Source organism: Chinchilla lanigera, unplaced genomic scaffold (assembly GCF_000276665.1).
Source record: "Chinchilla lanigera isolate Chin_1 unplaced genomic scaffold, ChiLan1.0 scaffold00023, whole genome shotgun sequence".
Lineage (NCBI taxonomy): Eukaryota > Metazoa > Chordata > Mammalia > Rodentia > Chinchillidae > Chinchilla > Chinchilla lanigera.
The window spans coordinates 22487968-22510084 of record NW_004955424.1 but is presented as its reverse complement, the minus strand read 5'-3'; the positions used below and the strand labels follow the sequence as shown (position 1 = coordinate 22510084).

The 22117-nt window shown below is 35.6% G+C and overlaps 1 protein-coding gene across 4 annotated transcripts in view; it reads right to left on the bottom strand.

Annotated features, from left to right (window-relative positions):
• The window catches only part of Usp34 (ubiquitin specific peptidase 34), a 255653-nt gene that overhangs the window by 179860 nt on the left and 53676 nt on the right, over window positions 1–22117 (bottom strand). For 3 of the 4 annotated variants that reach the window (XM_005385744.2, XM_013514604.1, XM_013514602.1), the window contains exons 1-8: window positions 21853–21915; window positions 18373–18423; window positions 18063–18212; window positions 16062–16129; window positions 12548–12740; window positions 11132–11193; window positions 6272–6353; window positions 6094–6186 (exon numbers count right to left, since the gene is read on the bottom strand). In XM_005385744.2, the coding sequence (XP_005385801.1) occupies window positions 6094–6186; window positions 6272–6353; window positions 11132–11193; window positions 12548–12740; window positions 16062–16129; window positions 18063–18212; window positions 18373–18423; window positions 21853–21900 (747 nt within the window). In that variant the 5' untranslated portion in view covers window positions 21901–21915. Of the gene's footprint in view, window positions 1–6093; window positions 6187–6271; window positions 6354–11131; window positions 11194–12547; window positions 12741–16061; window positions 16130–18062; window positions 18213–18372; window positions 18424–21852; window positions 21916–22117 lie in introns of those variants that run through there. The other variant, XM_013514603.1, reaches the window with a different exon arrangement.

The following is a 22117-nucleotide window of genomic DNA, read 5'->3' as shown; positions in this document are numbered from 1 at the left end:
AAGAAAAAAGTAAGGAAACAACCCGTTTGGCATGGCAACAAAAAGAATACTTAAGAATAAATGTAACCAAACAAATGAAAGACTCATACAATGAAAATTCTAAAATACTGATGAAGGAAATTACAGAGTTCATAAACTTAAAATGTCCAGATTCAATATATTCTCTATCAAAATCTCAAGGGCAATCTTTCTCAAGGGCATTCTTTAAAAAAAATACTAAAAATCATATTGAACCACAAAAGATCCTAAACAGCTCAAGTAATCTTGACCAATAAGAACAACACTGAGGGAGTTCAAAATATATTACAAGGGCCAGGATTTAGCAAAATATATTACAAGGGCCAGGATTTAGCACAGGGCACAGCACCTGCCTGGCAAGCACAAGGTCCTGAACTGAATTCCCAGTACCAAAAACACAAAAAACAGCAAAAAAGTTACAACAATCAAACTTTACTGGCATAAAAACAGATGAACCAGTCAGCACAGAATGAAGAGCCCAGAAATAAACTCACGTACACACAGCCAACGTTATCTTCAAGAAAGATTCAAGAACACACAATGCAGATAGGATAATCTCTCAACATATAGTCACAGGGAAACTGAACAGCCACAGACAGAATGAAACTGCATCAGCCAAGCAGTAGCACATATGTGTAATCAAAGCACTTGGGGGAGGCTGAGGCAGGAGGACCACAAATTCGAGGCCAGCCCGGGCTATACCGTGAGTTCAAAGACTACTTTGACATACACAGCAATATTCTGTCTCAAGAAAACAAATGGACAAAAACAGAAACAGGAGGGGCTGGGGATTTAGCTCAGTGGTACAGCACCTGCCTGGCAAGCCTGAGGTTGTGAGTTCGATTCCCAGTACCAGAAAAAAAAAAAAAAAAAAAAAAACAGGATTGTTTCATACTATGTATAAATATCAACTCATAGTAAATTAAAGACTGAAAAGTGAAGAGCAAATGCTAGACCTAAAACCATAATACTACAATAGGAAAAAAAAAAAAAAAAAAAGGAAAAGTCTTTTCACATTGGTCTAGGCCAGGGATGGTGAGTCTTTTAGAGATTTCAAGGATAACAACCAGCTGCAGCACGTGTGCCACAGGGTCCCTACCACTAATCTAGGCAAGGACTTTTTGGCTACACCACCAACTACATGCGCAGCAAAACAAAAAACAGACAAGTGGAATCATATCAAACTAAAAAGCTTCTGCATAGAAGGGGAAATAAGATCAACGAAGTGAAAAGGAACCATATGTACGATTAGGGTTTTATATCCAAAAGATATTAATACATTCATTTAAAAAAAAAAAAAAAGCAAAAGCCACCAAACATGAAGGAGTACACACCTGTAATCCCAGCACTCTGAAAGGCTGAGGCAAGATTGCAAGTCTGAGCTCATACTGAGCAATTCTGAGATTTAGTGGGACATTATATCAAAAAAAAAAAAAAAAACCACTTTTTTAAAGGACTTGCAATGTAGTTCAGTGCAAAGGCCATGGGTTCAATATCAACACTGAAAAAAAAAATAAAGAAAATGAAAAGAAAAAGGGCATTTCTGAAAAGAGACATACAGATAGGCAACATATTTAAAAGGTGTTCAACATCACTAATCATCAGGGAAAAACAAAAGCTATGAGGTGTCACCTCACACCTGTTAGAATGACCATTACCACTAAGACAAGAGACAACAAGTGCTGCTGAGGGCATGGATTTATGGGGCCTCTCCTGTACAGTGTTGGTAAAAATGTAAACTAGAAAAGATATTATGAAAAACATTTAATGGATCCCGAAAAAATTAAAATAGAACTTTCTTATGATCCAAGAATCCCACTCCTGGAGATAATCTAAGAGAAAATAAACCAATCATCTCTAACTGCACAGTCATGTTCATTACAGCATTTTTAATAATAGGCAAGATATGAAAACAACCTAAGTAATCTTCCACAGGTGAACTGATAAAAAGGTACGAATGCACACACATGCGCACACACTCACCCAAGGGTATTACTAGCACTTTACAATGAAGAAAATTCTATACGCTTGAGGCCATAATGTTAAGTGAAATAAATCAAACACACAAGCGTACAGTGCATGTTTTCTCTTGTATGAGAAACCCAAAATATAAGCAAAGAGCAAAATAAATAATAATAGGCAAAAAGAGATCCTTTCCAAAAGCGAAAGGGACCAACAGATGGGAGGGGTATGAAAAAGAGATCAAGATGTGTTAGATACATGTAACAACTCCCCATGAGGAATGTAACATTTATGTACCATAAACATGTGCTAAGAAAAATTTTAAAAAAGGAAATCCTAGCTGGGCAGGATGGCACATGCCTATAATCCCAGTTATCCCAGAGGCTTAGGTAGGAGAAGCAAGTTTGAGGCCAGCCTGGGCAATTTAGTGAGACCCTGTCTCAAAAGAAAAAGGGATAGAATGATAGCTCAGTAGTAAAGCAACCCTGAGTTAGAAAAAATAAAGGGAAAAAAAAAAGCCTACCATTTTCAAAACATGGTGAAATATCAAAAACACAGAAAGATAAATACTTTATGAGTTTAATTATATACAGAGTTAAAAGTAATCAAAAACCTAGAAGCAGAGATTTGTGGTTTGGAAGAACTGGGATATAGGAAGATGACATAAGATGGTCAAATGACATAAAGTTTCAAATGGTAAGTTATGCAGAATGAGTACATTCTGGAGGTTTCACATATCGAAACTGACTAGAGTTAACAATACTGCATTCATTCATTTCTTTATGAGACAAGGTCTTGCTACGTAGTTCAGGCTGGTCTGAAACTCACTATACACTCACTATAAACTCACTATACTCAGGCTAACCTCAAACTTATAATCGTGCCTCAGCTTTCCAAACGCTGGCTTTAAAGACATGAGTCCCCACACCTAGCAAAAATACTAGATTGAGATGAAGATGTGGCTCAATGGGTAGGGTCCTTGCCAAGCACATGTGAGACCCAGGGTTCAATTGTTAGCATTTACTATCTGCTTGAAAATTTGCCAAGAGGACAAATCTTCAACCTCAAATGAAACAAAAGGAAAAAGAAAGAAAATGAAGAAAACTGTGAAGTGATGGGAATGTTAAATGCCTTGATTACGATCATTATTTCATAATATATATCAAAGCATCAAGTTGCATACCTAAACACACAAGTTTTATGCACCTAGTATATATCAATAGAGAAAAAAATGAAAAGACTGCATACAGTATGGAATACATGCAAATTAAACACCTGATAAAGGATTAACACCTAGAATAAAGAATTCCTAAAAGTCAACCAAAAATCCAAACAATCCAACTCAAAAATGAGTGAAAGACTTGAATAGCCATTTCGTCCAAAGAAAATGCATGAGAAGCAAATAAGCACATGAAAGGATCAGTGCCTAGTATCGTAAGTCATTAGAAAAATGAAAATTAAAACCACAATGAGATACAAATTCACATCTATTAGAATGGCTTATTTTTTTAAAAATAGCAAATAACAAGTACTGGCATGAATGTGCAGAAATTGGAACCCTCCCATATTGTTGGTAAGAATACAAAACAGTACAGCTGCTGTAGAAGACTTTGGCAGGTTTTTAAAAGATTCAATACAGAATTACCATATGATCCCGATATTTCACTTCTAAGTATATATATAAAAGAAGGAAAAGGACTCATACCCTGTACATGGCAGTCTCATTCACAATAGCCAAAAGGTAAAACAATCTAAATGTCCATAAACAGATAGAAAAATAAAGCAAGGTATATACATGCACTGGAAGGAAATTTTCATATATGCTATAACAGAGATAAACCTTGAAAATATGTTTAGTGAATTAAGTCACATATAGGACAAGTATATGATTCTAGTTATTTGAGGTATATACTAAAGGCAAGTTCATAGACATAGAATATAGAGTGGAGGAAACTAGAAGCAAGGAGAGAGGAACTGGGAATTATTTTTTAGTATGTACAGAGACAAAACATTTTAGATATAGTGGGGTTACATAACATAATGTACTGAATGCCACTGAATTGTATATTCACATATAGTTACAATGCTAAGTTTTGTGTTATGTATATTCTACCACAATAAAATAATGAAAATGGGGGTACATACATGTTAAAAGCCATCATCAAAAATGCACAGCAGAACAGAAACTCGTAAGGGGCTAAAAAACTTGAAAAAAACTACATGAAAGAAAAAGACATGAAGGGCTGGCCATGGTGACACATGCCTATAATCACAGCACTCAGAAGCTGATGCAGGAGGACTGCTGTGCATTCAAGGCCAGCCTGGTCTACATATTGAGTTCATCTCAAAAAACCAGAAAAACCTAAAAGACATGATGGGACTTTTTGTTGAGGAGTGACACAGGCTTTGCCATGTAGACCAGGCTGGCCTCAAACTATCACAATCCTGTCTCAGTCTCCTGAGTCCTAGGATTATGAATACGCCCCGTAACGCTCAGCTGGGAATATATGTCTTAGTACAACATTTTCATTTTTTAGCTGTTTGTGGTTAGGATATATGGCTGGTTTTTTTTGTTTTTTTGTTTTTTGGCACCAGGAATCAAACTCAGGACGTTGCACTTGCCAGGCAGATGCTATGCCACTGAGCTATACCTCCAGCCTAAGTATCTTAATTAAACATTTTTATTTTTTAGTTATTTGCTCAGGCTGAAAATTATAGCTCAGCAGCAGAACATTCGCCTAGTATGTACAAAGCCCTGGGTTCTGTTCTACCTCTAGCACTGCAAGAAAAGTTACTTGCTCAAAAATAATAGAATACTAATATGGTAAAATAAAAATGGCTTTACTATTCCATATGCAGTTAAGCTCTCTATTCAGGAATAAAGAAAAAAATAAGTATGCAGAAAATCAGAATATAACATCCATAAATTTCTCTAGAAAACAAAGTTTAGAGGTGGGAATGGTGCCTCACGCATTTAATCCCAGCACTTGGGAGGCTGAGGCAAGAGGGTCACAGTGAGTTCAAGGCTAGCCTGGACTGCACAGTGAAACTGTCTCAAAAAAAGACAAAAAACAACAAAAAAAAAACCGAGCTGTATGTTGAAATCCACAAAAGTAAATACAAATTAACTCTGGAGAAAAGAGAAACAGGATGAGAAAAGTATGAATGAGGAAAAATAACCTTGTGGTTGAGATATATTCTTAGAGAATAAAAGTCTAAACTGCAACGATGATTATAATGTAGAATTTAAATGTTATAATATTTGATAAAGCACAAGAAACAAATTTCTTAAATAGTGAGGTAGAAAATGAGAAACAGGAAAATGATGAGAATTTCCTCTCCTCCAGAAAACAAAAATTATCCATTACCATACAGATGATTAAAAAAAAAAGCCTTAAAAAGAAAATGAAGGTCACCAACAGATGTGAAACTTTAACACAAACTTCTGAAAGAGTAATACGAACTGGAATACCTTTTTAACATTTAACAAAGACCTTATTACCTCAGTAACAAGCTGCCAGAGAGCTACCAAGGAAATATGTTAGACAGTCTAATGTAACTGAGAGAGTCTGAGCTCAAAGTAAATGATTTGATAGTCAGAAGGAGTGAGGCATGAAAATAGGATATAAGTGAAGTATTCTATAAAGAATATTCTATCTGTCAGTCATTTATTAGTTAGAAAAATGTGAGTTGCTAATCTGTATTGCCCAATCTACCAGGACTTTTCCCAGGGGAAAATGTTTATATTTATGTTTGATTTGAATCATGTGCATGAATATATGCCTATTTTAAAAAAGAAAGAAAAAAAAATTCCAATAGAAAAGAAATAGCACTGAAGATGTAAAGAGCTGACTATACAAATGAGAATAGGAAAATGTCTCCTTATTAAACAAAGACCTTTTTGTAAAGAAGTTCTAATTTACTGACTCTAATTTCCTTCAAGTCTACTAGTAACACAGTAACACATAAACCTCAGCCATTCCTTTCCCAGCTTTTCCCTATTTTGGGCTCCTAAGCTATAAAATCAGAATAACAACAGACTTTACCTTTTAAGAAAGTAAACCACTTAGAACACATAATGAGGAAGCACTCAATGAGAGCTGTTAATATTACCTGTGCTGCAGCCCAAATGCAGTCAATATGCTGAGTACTCAGTCGCCCTTCTGCTGCCAAAAAATTCAAAATCACTTGGCATTGTTTGATAATCTGTAAAAGGAAAACTTACTGTAGTTAATCTTTAAAATACTTTTCCTCAATACAGAATATACAGACCATGTAATTAACCACAAACCTCAATATGTAAATTTGGTCCAAATATATGCTCCACTACATTGTTGCTAATAAGCCAGTCTGCAAGTTCTTTTGCAATGGACCTATAGTTAAATAATAAAAATAACACATTAAAATTTTTTTACATCCTTTCCCATGTCTCAAAAGCAGAACCAGCTGAAAACCTAAATTTGTTATCACAGAAATTACAACGTGACTATATACAATTCATTCTTCAAAGTACTACAAAGCATAACTAAAATGAAATATAACAAATTAATACTCCTTGAATTTAAAAAAAAGTAACAAAGTTAGAACAACTACTAAGGTACCCAGGTGAGACTACCAACTGTAACATCTAGTTGACGATGTATTATTGTTCTACTCAAAAACATAGCCTTCCCACTTTTTATTTCCACAGTAGACACCAAAGCATTCAGGGACGGTTCTCCAGTATGTTTTCTATACTGACAGAACATCAAGAAAGTAGGTAACCAAAATGATGAACAAAGAAACAGTTATCCCCAAATCAAACTGCAAGTCCCTTGTCTATACTAATGAGAATTCTGCTAATGAATGAAAAGGGAAATGATGGCCATGTTATGAAAGTGGGTGGTCAAAAACAGATTAAAAAACAGGAAGTATAGTAAAAGATTCTCAATTGTTTTCATCAGTATTAATTATATACAGAAAAATGAAAAGACTGAAAAACTTGTTTGTTCAAAGAATTATAAAAGATTTTTAGAGAACAGAGTATATGGTTTCAAAACAAAAAAATCTTAAAATATTACTACTAAATAGGTAATACATTCTACCTATTTTGGTAGAGTCCTACTGAAGCTATGACTCAACTCTCTTGTTGAAAGACAGTTATTCCAATAAAGTAAGTTTATATTAAAAAAGCTCTCTCTAGATTCTTGAAAGATATCAAAACAAGACTGAGGAACTTATGAAATAGCTTAATGAGCTTAATGAATTAGATTATCAATAACCACCATTCAGGACTCTGCAAACATACACATACAGTAGTTAGTGTTCCAGAAAGGGACAGAGGGTGCCAGAAAAAACCATTTAAAGAAACTCCTCAATTTTTTTTGAATATATTCATCTACATATCCAAGTATGCACAAAAATTCCAAGGAGGATAATCACAAAGAAATCAAGAGAAATCACAAACAGACCATAGACAAATGGTTGAAAGCTAAAAAGAAATTACATAAATATATATATATTGGGGATGGGGAACAACACAGGGTCTTGCCATGTAATTCAGGCTGGTCTTGAACTCACTATGTAGCCCAGGCTGGCCTCGAACTTACAGCAATCCTCCTGCCTCAGCCTCCCAAGTACTGGGATTACAGACGTGCGCCACCACGCCCAGCTAAAGAGAACAATCTTGAAAGCACTGAAAGAAAATCATCTAGCCAAATAACAGTAAGATCAACAGCTGGCTTCTATTAGGAAGACAATAACAGCACAATGGTGGAGCAACACTTTTGTACTGTATTATAACTAAACTACTACAAATCTGGAAAGTTAAATACATACTGTATACCATTAAAAAACCATCAAGGAAATACTTTTTAGTTATAAAAAAATGGAATTAAAGTAGCATACTAAAATATATACATAGATTGTAAAATAAAGCAGCAAAAGAAGAGTAAAAAGACCCATCAGGAAAATACTGTAAAAGGGCACATGTAACACTTATGAATAAGTAAAAAACAGTGAACAGATTAAAAACTCTAAGAAGATATTGTTAGAGAAGTTTTTTTAAAAAGTACTAGAGATGGAACCAAGGGGCGCCGTACTACTGGACTACATCCCCAGGCCTTTTCCACTTAAATTTTAAGACAGAGTATTAGTAAGTCACTCAGGTTTTTCTGAAACTCATGATCATCCTGCCTCAGCCTCCCTAGTGGCTAAAATTTATAGGAGTGTACCACACCCACCCCCGTTTTTTTCTTTTTAAAGATTTAATTAAATATTGCCTCCAAAAGACATACTTTAGATTCAAGACCAAACAAATTTAAAGTAAAAAGATGGAAAAATATTTATCATGCAAACAGTAAGCATAAGAAAGCTGCAGTGGCTATACCAGTATCAAATAAAATGATTTTAAGCCAAAAAGAAGTCTTAAAAAGACAAAAGAGGGACAACTTATAATGATAAAAGGATCCAATATCAAGATAATATAGCTATAACATTTATGCACCTAATAAAAGAGCCACAAAATACATAAAGCAAAAACTGAATCAAAGGGATTAAAGTAGTTCAATACTACAGTCAATTCTTGTTATTCACAGCAGTTAGTTCTACAGAGTCACTGCAAACATTGAATTAGCTAACATTGAACCACAGTCCTAGAGGAAATACTAACAATATATATATATGATACAGAGATTATAATCTTGATCCTAAAAACAACTCATACTGGTAGCTTCTATTTTACAAAAGAGAAAATAAAGATCAGAAGGATTTAGGCTGTCTCCTCTAGTAAGTACCAGAGCTGAGATTCAAGCCCAATCAATGTGGCCTCAGAGTCCAAGCTTCTTGTACTACACACTGTACTGCCCACCAACCCCCAGCCTCTATCCTGTGATTGTCTTTATGGGAGCTCTGAAACAAGATGGCAAAGTGTCCCTTTGTTGAATTTCAGCTTGGAATGTGAATACTGGGACATTCAAATTTTTCACTGCTCTGTGCATGAGCAAGGATAACTGTGAACATGCTACAAATAATGATTTTTGTAGTTATAGAAAAATTTCAACAGATGAATTCACAAATATAGAACCAAGAGTTATGATCAACTGTAGTTGATTATTTCAATATCCTACCTTTGATAAATGAACTAGACAAAATTCAAATATGAGAGACAGTATTACAAATAGTTCGACTTAACAGATATCTATAGAACACTCCATAGAATAGAACATTCTGCAGGACAGTGCACATGCAAGGCCATAAAACTATAAGGACACAATTAGAAAAAGAGCAGCCATTGTAAACTGGCACATGCCTATATCCCAACTACTAGGAAGGGTGAGGCAGGACAAATCGTTTTGTTTGTTTGTTTGTTTGTTTGTTTGTTTGTTTTGAGACAGGATCTTGCTATGCAATTCAGGCTAGCCTTGAAATCAGTGTGTAGCCTAGGCTGGCCTCAAACTCGATCCTCCTGCCTCAGTCTCCTGACTATGGACTGGGATTAGAGGGATGTGCCACCATGCCCAGCTAAGACAGGATGATTGTGAGTTCAAGGGGAACCCAGGCAACTTAGCAAGACCCTCCATCTCAAAATATTTTTTAAAAAATTAAAGCAGGGCAAAGTTGTAAACAATTTACTGAAGAAAACAACAGACTAGCACATACATAAATAGATGTTTAGAAATGAGGATGTAGCCCTGCGGTAGAGCACCCTCAATAGACACAAAGCCTGAGACACTCAATCATCAGATAAGCCAGATGAAAAAAGACCACTATTCATATGATTCATTATGAAATGCTCCAAAATGGGCAATTCTATATAAACAAAAAACAGATTAGTGATGTTGGGATGAGAATAAGGACCACAAATGGGCAAAAAGAGATCTTTTTGAAATGATGAAAAATTCACTAAGATCCATTAAGTAGTACACCTGAATAAATTTTAGTATGTACATGTATGCCTAAATAAAACTGCTTAAAAGATCCAATTTATAGTCCCCAACAATACTTAATATATAACATTTTACTCCAATTCTTTTATAGTGCATATTGGAGCATCATGTTAATATATAACATCATGTTAATATATAAGATGATGCTCCAATTCTTTTATCCTGTACTCCCTTCTCTACCTCAACTGTCCCCAAAACTTTTACTCATCTCCCTATCCTCTTAGTTATATCTTTTTTTGTTTGTTGGTTGGTCTGGGTTTGGTTTTTAGTCTTTTTGTTTCTTTGCTGTTTGCAGTACTGGGGACTGAATCCAGGACCTTCACACTGAGTTATATATATCCCAGCCTTTTTCTTTTAATTTTGAATTGCCCATGCTGGATCATCATGATCCTCAGCCTCCCAGAGTTCTTGGATTACAAGCATGCACCATCACATCGAGTTCAGCCATGTCTTCAGGATGTATATTCCTTATGTTTTAAAAAACAGAACTCCTCCTTATTCCTGTATCCACTGTTTCTACACCATAAAGACCTAGTCTGTACAGTATTACTACGGTGAATATTCCAACACTTGGGGGAGGGAGGTCAGCAACAGGAAATAATTAAGCTGTAAGAGTGGAGCCTTAAAGACCCTGAAGAGCTCTCTCACACTCACTTTCAGCCATGTGAAGACAGAAAAAGAAAATGGCAATCTGCAAGCCCAAGGCCTTCACCAGAACTCAATCATATTGGCACCCTGATCTTAGGTGAAAGCCCCCAAACATAAAATTAGATCTGTCATTTATAAGCCAACTAATTTACAGCACTTGGTTGCAACAGCCTCAAACAAGCCAGTATGCTTTCTGAAAATGATCAGTACCATCTTCACTAAGATCCCCTGTGTAACTAGCATTTTTCAGCATTTTGCAACAAACAATACTATGTGTTAATGTATGTTTTTTTTAAAAATGCAAGTGCTAGGGGCTGGGGATTTAGCTCAGTGGCAAAGCGCCTGCCTGGCAAGCGCAAGGTCATGAGTTCAGTTCCCGGTACCGGAGAAAAACCAAAAAAAAAAAAAAAAATGCAAGTGCTTCAATATATTGTTCTAAAAGCTTATAAAAAATTAAGCAAATTAAGGTGAAGAATTTCTAGTAAATACTTAAAATCTAATAAAATCACTATTATATTCACCATATAAACAGGTACATATTAAAATGGTGTAGTTACATATGAATTAATGCTACTTACGTTTCTGTGTCTGAAACCAGTGATTCATTATTGCACACATCATTGAAGGTATGAAGTTGATTCTATGATCAGAAAAAAGAAACTGAAGTTTTCTCCAAATTATTTTTGTGTATGTTACTCAGTGGCAAAAAACATACTAAACCAGTTGCTTTAATGTTAATCATAACTAGATTAAAGTTATAAAGTATAAGACAATCAGACATACTTCCTAATCAGTATGACTATTTCCTTTACTAGTAAAACACTTTCCTTGGTATTAAAATGTTTTCCTTTAGTACTACAATACCAAAATTCATTCCAAAAGTAATACCGTCCAAGCACAACAGAGAAAAATGAAGCTGAATGAGGAAAAAACAAATAGCCACTGCAAGGCAACAAGTAATGTCATTATAGACACAAGGTTTCACGAAAGGTTCCCATTTAAGATTTATGTGGGAAAATGTTAAGAAAACTTTTCTACATTTGTAACACATGGGTAAAATTTAACTACTTCAAATTTGCAACGTAACTATACTACAACATGAAATGTAAAGGAATAAAGCTAATGGGGACTGTAGAAGCTAACCATAAAAAGTATACTTATTTTTTAACGAACTCTTGTCATACAAGTACACAGACCCAAGGATATCAGGTCTTCTATCTCCCCTTCTTCAAGAGAAGAGAAGCCAAGAATATACATTTTTATGTGACTTCTCATGTAAATAATATTTAATACTATATAAAACATTATTATCGGTCAAATTTCACCTATGGCCTAATAATCTGTCTTCTACCTGGCAAACTGAGTATTAATGTCTATAGTTCTTTTTTCTTTCAAAATGCTACTTTTTTAGTATAAAAAATAAAGAGTTTTTGTTTTTAAATGGTGACCAGGTACAGTGGCATATGCCTATAGTCCCAGCTACTTGAGAGGCTAAACTGGGACCACTAGATGAGTTTAGGAATTAAAGGTCAGTCTGGGCAACACAATGAATCCCTAACTCAAAAAATTTACAAAAGAAATTTTTTTTTGGAGACAGTGTCTATTTAATTGAAGCTGGACCTGATCTTACTATGTAGCCCAGGCTGGCCTCAAACTCACACTGATCCTCCTGCCTCTGCCTCCAGAGTGCTGGGATTATAGGCATGCACCACCATACATGGCTTCAAAAATTAAAATTTAGAAACTGATGAAGGAGTTAGACCCTGAAATCCAACAGACCTCAGGTATAAATCCTTATAAATCTATACATCTCAGTCTCCTCATATTTAAAATAAGGAAAATACAGAAATTATTTGTGAAGACAATACAAATTAATCCATGTAAAACACTCAGCATAATGCCTAGCATGAAGGACTTCACAGACAGTGGGTATTATTATTCTGATAGTCTGACAAGCAAATAAAATGATAAAAAATAAAACAAATATAGCTTACTGTTATCTGACTCAAGCCAGCCAACCTCATAGTCAAAGTAGGTGACATAAAGTACTTAAATGCAAGATCTAGGCTTTCTTTATCAAAGCATAATGTTGTATCCAATGGTTCTTTCACTGTGCTCCACATTAAGTCAGCCATATTACGAGCTGCACTCTGTCGTAACTCCTGATCAGAGAGCTTGCATAAGTACCTGTATGATTCAAAAATAGAAAATATACAAAAACCTCAAAAAACTTTTAAAATTTTTCACAAAACACTTCTAAGGACCATCCACACATTTAATAATATTCCTTTTCTCCATACCTCCATAATATTTAATACAGTAGAACCTGGCATCCTTACATTTATTCCCAACTTAGGGTATGTCTATGTGATCCTTAAAGGACTGGACCTGTGGCAGTGAGTCTTTTTGGCTCCAAGTTCAACTTGAATCAGCAACTGCCAAGAGCCAAGTCATCTGACACATTCCCACCAACTGAAGCTACGGGTGGTAATGACTATCCCATCGGGTGGCTTGTACCATTGGTGGTAGAAGTGGTACTGCCACGCACAGCACAGTCACCAGTGGTTCAAGTCACCTGGCAACAAGACATGTGAATTATGGCCCTGTCATGAACTAACATAGGGTTCTATACCTTCATGTAAAGATTTATTATTCTTTAAGACCTGCATATTTACAGTTCTTATGTTAGTAAATTTTAGTGGACTTCCTAGACACAGTACACTTCTTCCCCTAAAAGCCAAAATCTTTAACATGTATACATTATTCTTTTTGCTTCTAAAATCCACAAATATACACTTTTCTCACCATACCTGGATTAATCTTTTTGCCTGGCTCCTTCTCTGAATCTAACTTTTCAACGTTAGTGCTTCTTGGGGCCTACTGTAGGCTGCAAAATGACCACAAATTCTTCCCATTATTATATGTAGAAGTCTCTACAATGTGACTTCACTACTCCTATTAAGAAGTATCATCTATGGATGGGTATGCAGCCCAGTGGTAGATCACTTGCCTAGAATGTACAAGGCCCTGAGTTCTATCACCAGTGGGGGTGGAGGTAAGAGTGGGGAAAAGAAAAAAGAAAAAAAAGGACATGCCATCTATTTCATTAATCCCTTGAATTTGGGCTTTGTCATGTAACTTGCTTTGGTCAACACAGTGGTAACAGCCCTGACACAGCAGGAACTGAAAAGCCTTTGAGCTTGTCGTCCATTATTGGAAACTCTTCTACTACCTAAAGAAGTGGCCTATTACATAGAAGGGAAGTTTGGCTGAACCCCCAACTGTCAGCAAGCAACTGCAGGATGTGTATGCATGAATCTCCCACCATCAGCCTGCTAGTCATGGAACACGTACATGAGGCTATACTAGACCATCAAGTTTTAGCCAAGTCAACACAGCTCAGAAGAACCATCTAGCCAACCAGAGGAATTAAAAACAGCTATTTTTGAAAGACACTAAATCAGGGGCTGTTTTCTTACATGCAAAATCAATTGGTATGGGGCTGTGTTTTAAACTTACCTATACTCTATTTCTACATTCTCTCGCCCCTGGTTTCTAAGTACTGTGTTTATGCTGACAACTCTTATTATTCTGTTCTGAACTACAGGCTCATACTCTTAATTTGCTAGCATCACTTAAATCTTCTACTGACATCTTAAAGTCTTGTCTTTAAGTTCTCCTAGTCTTTCACATCTGTTAATAACATACACAGTACAAGAGTGGGGAAAAGAAATATGTGAGAGAAAGAAAGAAAAAAGAAATATGGTAAGAGAGTGACTGTTGGTGTCACCCACAAGGCTGTCTTTTCCTTTTATATACCATGATTGCCAGTGCTAGTGTAAGTAACATAATCTCTTTCTAGGACTACGGCACTGACATCTTAATTAGCCTACAAGTTTCTACTCCAGCCCCACTACAATTTACAATAAACTTAAAGACTAGAGTGATCTTGTAAAAACCATCATGATTCATATGCTGGAAAAGCCTTCAATAGATTCCCACTGTTAAAATTAAATCCAGGGGAGGGGCTGGGGATTTAGCTCAGCGGCACAGCGCCTGCCTGGCAAGCGCAAAGGCGTGAGTTCGATTCCCAGTACCAGAAAAAAAAACAAAAAACAAAAAACAAAAAACAACAACAACAACAAAAATTAAATCCAGGGGCTGGGGATTTAACTCAGCAGCACAGCGCCTGCCTGGCAAGCGTGAGGCTGTGAGTTCAATTCCCGGTACCGGAAAAAAAAAAATCAACCAACCAACCAAATAAATAAATAAAATTAAATCCAAACTTCACAGTCGCATACAAAATATTGAATAATCTGGCCCTGTTTATCATTTCAACCTCATATCATATTCACATTCCCTTACATATTTGGCTCCACATCCATCTACTTCTAGATTCTTCCATGTTCTACTCCTCAAAGCCTATGTCCATATGTTCCTTCTATATGGTTATGCCAGGGTGCATCCTCTGATCATTACCTAATTAGCTGTTTCAGATATCACCTTTCAGAAAACCCTTATCTTCTCTATGATATCACTATCTTTGTTATTCTGATCTTTCTCCAGCAACTCAAATAGTACCAGGAAAATAATAGGCACTCAAATGTTTGTGTAAGAAAAAGGTGTAAAGAACTGATTTTTTTTAATCAAGAACTGACAGTTCATACTCTAAATTTACTCACAAAATTTTTCCTCTACTTCCCTCTTAGATTGAGACCTAAACAAAATTCAAGTGTCATCTTTTCCTTAGTGAGACCTTCTCCATCCCCATACTTAAAATTGTAACACAGCTAGGCGTGGTTATACACACTTATAATCCCGGCATTTGGGAGGCTGAGGCAGAAAGACCATCTCAAATTTGAGGCCTGGCTGGGCTACATAGTGAGTTCAAGGTCAGTCTGAACTATACAGCGAAAGACCCTAAGTACCGCCTCCCCACATTGTAACCCATACTCTAGAACTCTCACTCGGCTTTTGATATTTTTATCCTGTAGTACTTAGCACTGTCTGATTACATATTTATTTTCCATGTAGATTGTTTAAATTTATTTTTTCTGTGCTATATCCCCAGTGCCTACAACATAATACTTAGCGTGTATTTGTTTACTGAATACAGAATACCAATTATTAATCTTTCAATGTTATATAATATGTAAAAAAACATGTCCAACCTAAATGACTAAGACGTTAACATTAAATAGGGTGTGACAGCACATGCTTGTAATGCCAGCACTTGGGAAGTTGAGGTAGGAGAATCACCAAGAGTTTGAGACCAGCCTGGACTACATAGTTCAAGGCCAGCCTGCACTATATAGTGAGACCCTGTCTCAAAAAGTCAAGAAAAGTTAACATTAAACATAAAGTCATATATATCCATAAGAAATACTTTACATCAAACTGGGAAAGTTTCTTCTAGAGGACGTGACTATAAAAGATGTTCAAATACTATAATTCTGTGCTATAAATTATTTAAATATATTCATAATGGGAAAAATTTTGTAAACTCACCTGATAACATAGGTCCTAAAAGGGATAATATGCTGCATGACAGCAGGGATATGTAGCCATATTCTAATCTACAAAGAAATATAAAAATGACATTAATGTATAATATGTGAAGTATGTCTCTGATTAAACCAAAAATGAGTATTTACTATTTTACTGCTTCTAAAAACTATATTGTTAAATCAATTTTGAAAAGAATAAGCTAGAAAATAGGATTAGACATGTATCAGATAATCTAACATTATAAACAAATAAAAATCAATCTGAAAAATTAGTATTGCTGAAAGGGAAAACCATCTACTCAAATTTATCTAACTATATGCTTCCCTATACATATTTTTTTAAAGAATGTATACTCTACATTCATTTTTCTTTCCTTTTCTTTTTTTTTTTGAGATAGGGTTTCACCTTGTAGTTCAGGCTGGCCTTGAACTCATTATGTAGCCAAGGCTGGCCTTGAACTCACGGCAACCTCTAGCCTCAGCCTCCCCCAGTGTTGAGATTATAGGTGTGTGCCACCACAGCTGGCCTCTGTACCACTTTATGTAGGAAGCACCATACAAAATACTAAGTTCTCTTGAATCAACCATCTTAGTTTTTAATAAACTACCTCATTCTTCCTTCCAAAAAATATCAATCATGTAGAGCAAATATATTTTATAATCACATATTGATTACAGTATCAGCTGCTATTTACTGAAATAAGTTCTTACTGAAAGTACCCTTCAAATGAGTTATAACACAAGTTATAACTCTATTATAAATAAATTTCCTCTATTATAAATAAATCTATTTCCTTACTTTTTACCACACGCTATTCTGATATACTTCTAAATCCAATGTGTTTACACTATACCATTATCATAAATAATGGCTTATATATCACAGAAGTTCAAACCAAACCAAATTAAAAACAAATTTGGGAACAGAGAATATGTCAAAGTATGAGTTAGCTGTGAATGTAGCTCAGTGATAAAGGGCTGGCCTGGCATGCACAGTGCCCTGGGTTCAATCCTTGGTAACACACACACAGAGTAAAATAGATACCATCATCATTCTCATTTTACAGACTGAAATTGTAAGACTTGAGCTGGACTTGGTGGTGTAGGCTTGTAATCCCAGAACTCAGGAGGCTGAGCCAGGAGGACCACTCCAAGTTTGAACCCAGCCCGAACTACAGAGTAAAACCCTGTCTCGAAAAACTAAAAGAGAAAAAAAAAAAAAGAAAGAAAAAAAATGCTTGAATTCAGGTTTTAAACGCCACTATAAATACAAAACCCACATCCTTCGCTTCCACAGTGTGTAGTACAGTATTTTCAGCCTATCAGAAAATATGGAATTTTGTAATAAAAAATGACTTTGATACATTTATTGTAAATATGGAAATATGTGAAGCTGGGTGAGGTGGTACACACCTGCAATCCCAGCACTCAGGATGCTGAGGCAGGAATATCACTGCAAGTTCAAGGGCAGCCTCAGCTACACAGTGAGTTCAAGGCCAGCCTGGAATACATAGGAAGACCCTATCGGGAGGGGAGGGGGGAGGGGAAGGATTCTAGATACCCAATGTACTACATTAACGCCAGTGTATTGAGGGTTCTTTCCAGTGTTCCTTCAATACAAAGAGAGTATGACTGGAAGCAATGCAATAAAACATTTGGTTATTTTTTATCCAGTCTTTAACCTGGAGATCAGTGAGAAAAAGTTAATGCCAACATAAGCCTATCTTTAATTTTATCTTCAATTTATCTTTTATCTTCAATTTTAGATAAAAGATAATGGCTATCTGTGTCTATTTTAAAACACATCAATTTACTCAAATTCTAAGTGTATTATAAAGATCTTTTCTAAAAATGGTTTTTGCTTTCAACCTTTTCAAACATCCAAGGAAAAAGTGTTCTAATGTACAGGTACGTTATTAAAAACCTGCCTTTTCCAGACACAAAATTCATGTTAGTGAAATGCTAGACATGGCTCTCAAGATCAATTCCAAACAATACTTACATTAGACACAACTGTAATAAATGCATGTGCTATAAGAAATGGCAAAGTGTCAGGAGTTCCATACTCAAAGCAATCCTTCATGAGGGAAAGACCATTTTTCCCACAAAACAAACACACATAACGAAGCAAATGCAATGGAACTTCAACATCCTGGGGGAAAAAAAAATTTATTTTAAAACTCATCAAAAACAATTTCTTTTTATTAGCAACACTGCAAAGATACTGAGACATAAAAAATAAACGACATATGAACAGAAAACCAAACATAAATTTTTCTATAAACCTTAGAATAGAAAGAGAAAAAACTTACATTCATATCACAGAATGCCCCTAATATGTTACTTTCTTGAGTTGATATATCCTAATTTAAAAAAAAGTAAATAAAATTAGATCATAACTAAGTAATAATTTAAAAAGCATACAATCTTCTAAAAGATTAATTCCATAAAAATTCAATGAACAGATTATTCTGCAACTGTTTATCACCACAGATGTATTCCTAAAAGACGTATTTTAACCCTTCTTAAAACAACATTTCAAAAGTATGTATTACATAGTACTTTTCTTTCTTAAAAAACGATTTAACCTTTCCTTAAAAATCAGGAACTTTTTTTTTTTTTTTTTTTTGGTTGTTGGGGACAGGGTCTTGCTATGTACTTCAGCCTGGCCTTGAACTCACTGTGTTGCTTAGGCTGGCCTTGAACTTGCTGTGATCATCCAGGCTCAGCCACCCAATACTGGAATTACACCCACAAACCACCACGCCGCGCAAAAAAATCAGAGCAATTCTTGTAGAAATATAATTTGGTTAGGTGGTTTTGAAACTGCTCTGGAATTCCCTGTGATCTAGAATTCCCTAGAGGTGCACTCAAGACTTCCACAATGTACTTTCCATACCAAAGATTTAAATTGCCTGGAAGTACAAGCACACTTATCCAATTATTGGTGAGGATAAAACTTTCTGAAAAGGTAATTTGGCAGTATTTATCAAAACTCAAAATAGGGCCGGAGATATAGTTCAGCGGCACAAGCGCCTGCCTGGCAAACACAATGTCCTGAGTTCGATTCCCAGTACAAAAAAAAAAAAAAAAAAAAAATGCACACTGCCTCTGAACCAGCAATTCATTTTTTGGGTACGCATCCTGAGGAACTAAAGTATTAGAGTACATATGTAATAATGATGCTCACTGAAATGGTTTATAACACCTCAAATTTAGAAACAATTGATATCCATCAATCAGATGAGTAAAAGGTGGCAGAACTCTATAAATATTCTAAAAATAATCTGTACAGTTTAAACCAATGATTTTTATGGTATATAGGTTATACCTTCAAAAAGCTGTGAAAAAATAAGGTGGCTACAACATATGTACAAGTAGAGAAGGATAATAATCTTATACTGCATTTAAGAACAGGATTTATGATCAGGCTCTGATAATTATGATTTTTTAGATGTCTGGAAAGACCTGTACTAATTATGTAAAAACAGTATTTTTGAGAAGATGCAGAAGAGGTTCAAGGCTTTTAAAGTCTGTACTTTGCAGATTCAGTATTTTTTAAATTTGTTGGCCAGGTGTGGTGGCACACGCCTATGATCCCAGCACTCAAGAGGCTGAGGGAGGACGATTGCCACAAGTTCCAGGCCAGCCTGGGCTACACAGTGAACTCAAGGCCAGTCTGAATTACACAGTGAGACTGTTTTAGGGGGAAAAAAAATTCTGTTACACTGAAAATGTGGATTTCAGAGTCAGGAAGCTGATAATAGTCCTCTGAAAAACAGCTGCCAGAGGAATCTATTTGCTGATTGCCATTTTCTGTTTTATGGTGGTGCACTCCTATAATCCCAGCACTCTGGGAGGCAGAGGTAGGAGGGTAAATTCAAATCCAACCTGGGCAAAGACCTAGTCTCAAAATAAAAAAGGAAGGGGACGTAACTCAGTGTAAAAGCCCTAGAGTCAATCCCCAGTAATACGCATCCCCCAAAAAGTAACTATAAAGTAATTTTATACCTAAAGCAACTGTGTAAGAAAGATCCTCCCTTACTATGTGAGTGGTTTTCAATTAGATTTTTACCTCAAAGACCACATGAAACAACTGCTTTCAACCAAGCAGTCACACGAAAGGATTTCAAGAATAATGAGGCACTTTACTACAGAAAGTACAGAAGAATGTAATTTTTGAAAATAAAAAAATAATCACCAATGAACACACTGAACAAAATAACAGATTTAGTACACATACAGTTCTATCGTTAAAGAAATGGTTAACTGGAAAAAATTATTTCTATATGAATTTCTCACACCTAGATTCCTAACCTAACTATTTCTAGCAATTTTCAATAACTAAGTTAAGACAATAAAACACTATTTACATGATGTTCTGGAAGATAAAATTTTTCAGGTTTGCATGACAGCTTCCCTTTTTTGTCGAAAAGGTTCAGATATGACATTTTAGAACATTTAATGTACCTCATGTAACAGATTCTTTTAAAAGCTTCTGTTATGTACATGTGCCAACTCCCTTCAAGGAATGTAATCATTATGTAATGTAAACATGCACTAATATTCTTTTTTTTTTTTTTTTTTTTTTTTGTTTACTGGGAATCCAATTCAGGACCTTAGGCTGGCCAGGCAGGCACTATGCCACTGAGCTGTATCTCTAGTCCCAAATATGTACTAATAAAAAATTTAAAACAGAAAAAAAACTTTCTCTAGGAAAAGAATCTCAGAATTCTACAACAGACCACAATCTGATTTAAAATATTCTTATGGACAATTCTAATAGGGAAAGTACTGATTCCTTGGGCTATGTTTGTACATAGTCTCAATTCAGTATGAAAATATTCTAGTAAAAAAGAACTATTATTTTCTAGAAATATGAAGTTTAATTTAAGGCCCCAGGTTCAATCCCTAGTATAAAAAGAAAGGAAGGAAGGGGAGAGTGGGAAGCAGGAGACAGGAGAGCAGAGAGGGAGCAAAGGGGAGGGGAGAGAGAAAAGGAGAAAGGAAAAACAAGAAAGGGAAAAAGGGAAGCAAAGAAAAGAAAAACTCAGAGAAGCTAATTACAAAGTTACAGAATAAATAATCTGGAGGAAAAGAGTGACCTTAAAAAAATTTACAAACAGCACATGGTAGATTTTCTAATGGCCACAATTTGCATCCTCTTATGCACTGGAAACCAATGTGCAAGATATAAAATCATACTGTACTCTCCTCCTACCCAGAGATTGGGTCTATTTCACTATCCCTTTCAAAGCAGGCTGCTCTTATAAACTATTTCAACCACCAAAATATGGCACAATTGATCCTGTGTCATTTCAGAAGATGGACTTAACACATTCACACTAGCTTGAACCATAGATGGTCCAAACCTCCAGGCAGGAGAGACACAAGTATGGTTTATCCTGAACTTGTTAAGAAGCCTTGCTTCTACTTTTGCCTGCTTTAAATACTGCTAAAATTACCAGATTAGGAAGCCAGTTTACCCTAGTGGAGAATAAGAGTCATGGGGAAAAAAAGACAAGGAGCCCGAAGATAGGAGCCAGCCCCAAACGCAGGACACACAAGTGAGATCTGGACCTCCAATCCACCCACTGTCAAAGCATAAATGAGCACATACAAACTAACACAGGAATTGCCCAACCAATTCACAGAATCATTAGAAACAACAGATAACTGTTCTTAAGCCACTAATACATCACATGGAATGGTCTCATTTTCTTTCTAAAAAGAAATCCCTTTGTCTAAGTCTAAACACTTGAAAATGCTTGTAAAAATACTCATTGACTTACAAATTTATAAGCTTTTTTTCTTGAAGGGAAATTCCAGTCTGTCACCATGAAATTAAAAATCCTATGTACTTCATTTTCAATCCAGCAGTTACTTTTTCAGAGTCACAAAAAGCAGCACATACATTCACAGCAACAAAATGTTTATATCACTAACAATTTAATTTCAATGAGTTAATTTAAGGGACTGGGGCTATAGCCCAGTGGCATAAGCAATGCCTGGCAAGTGCAAGGTTGTGAGTTCGATCCCCAGTACCACCAAAAAAAA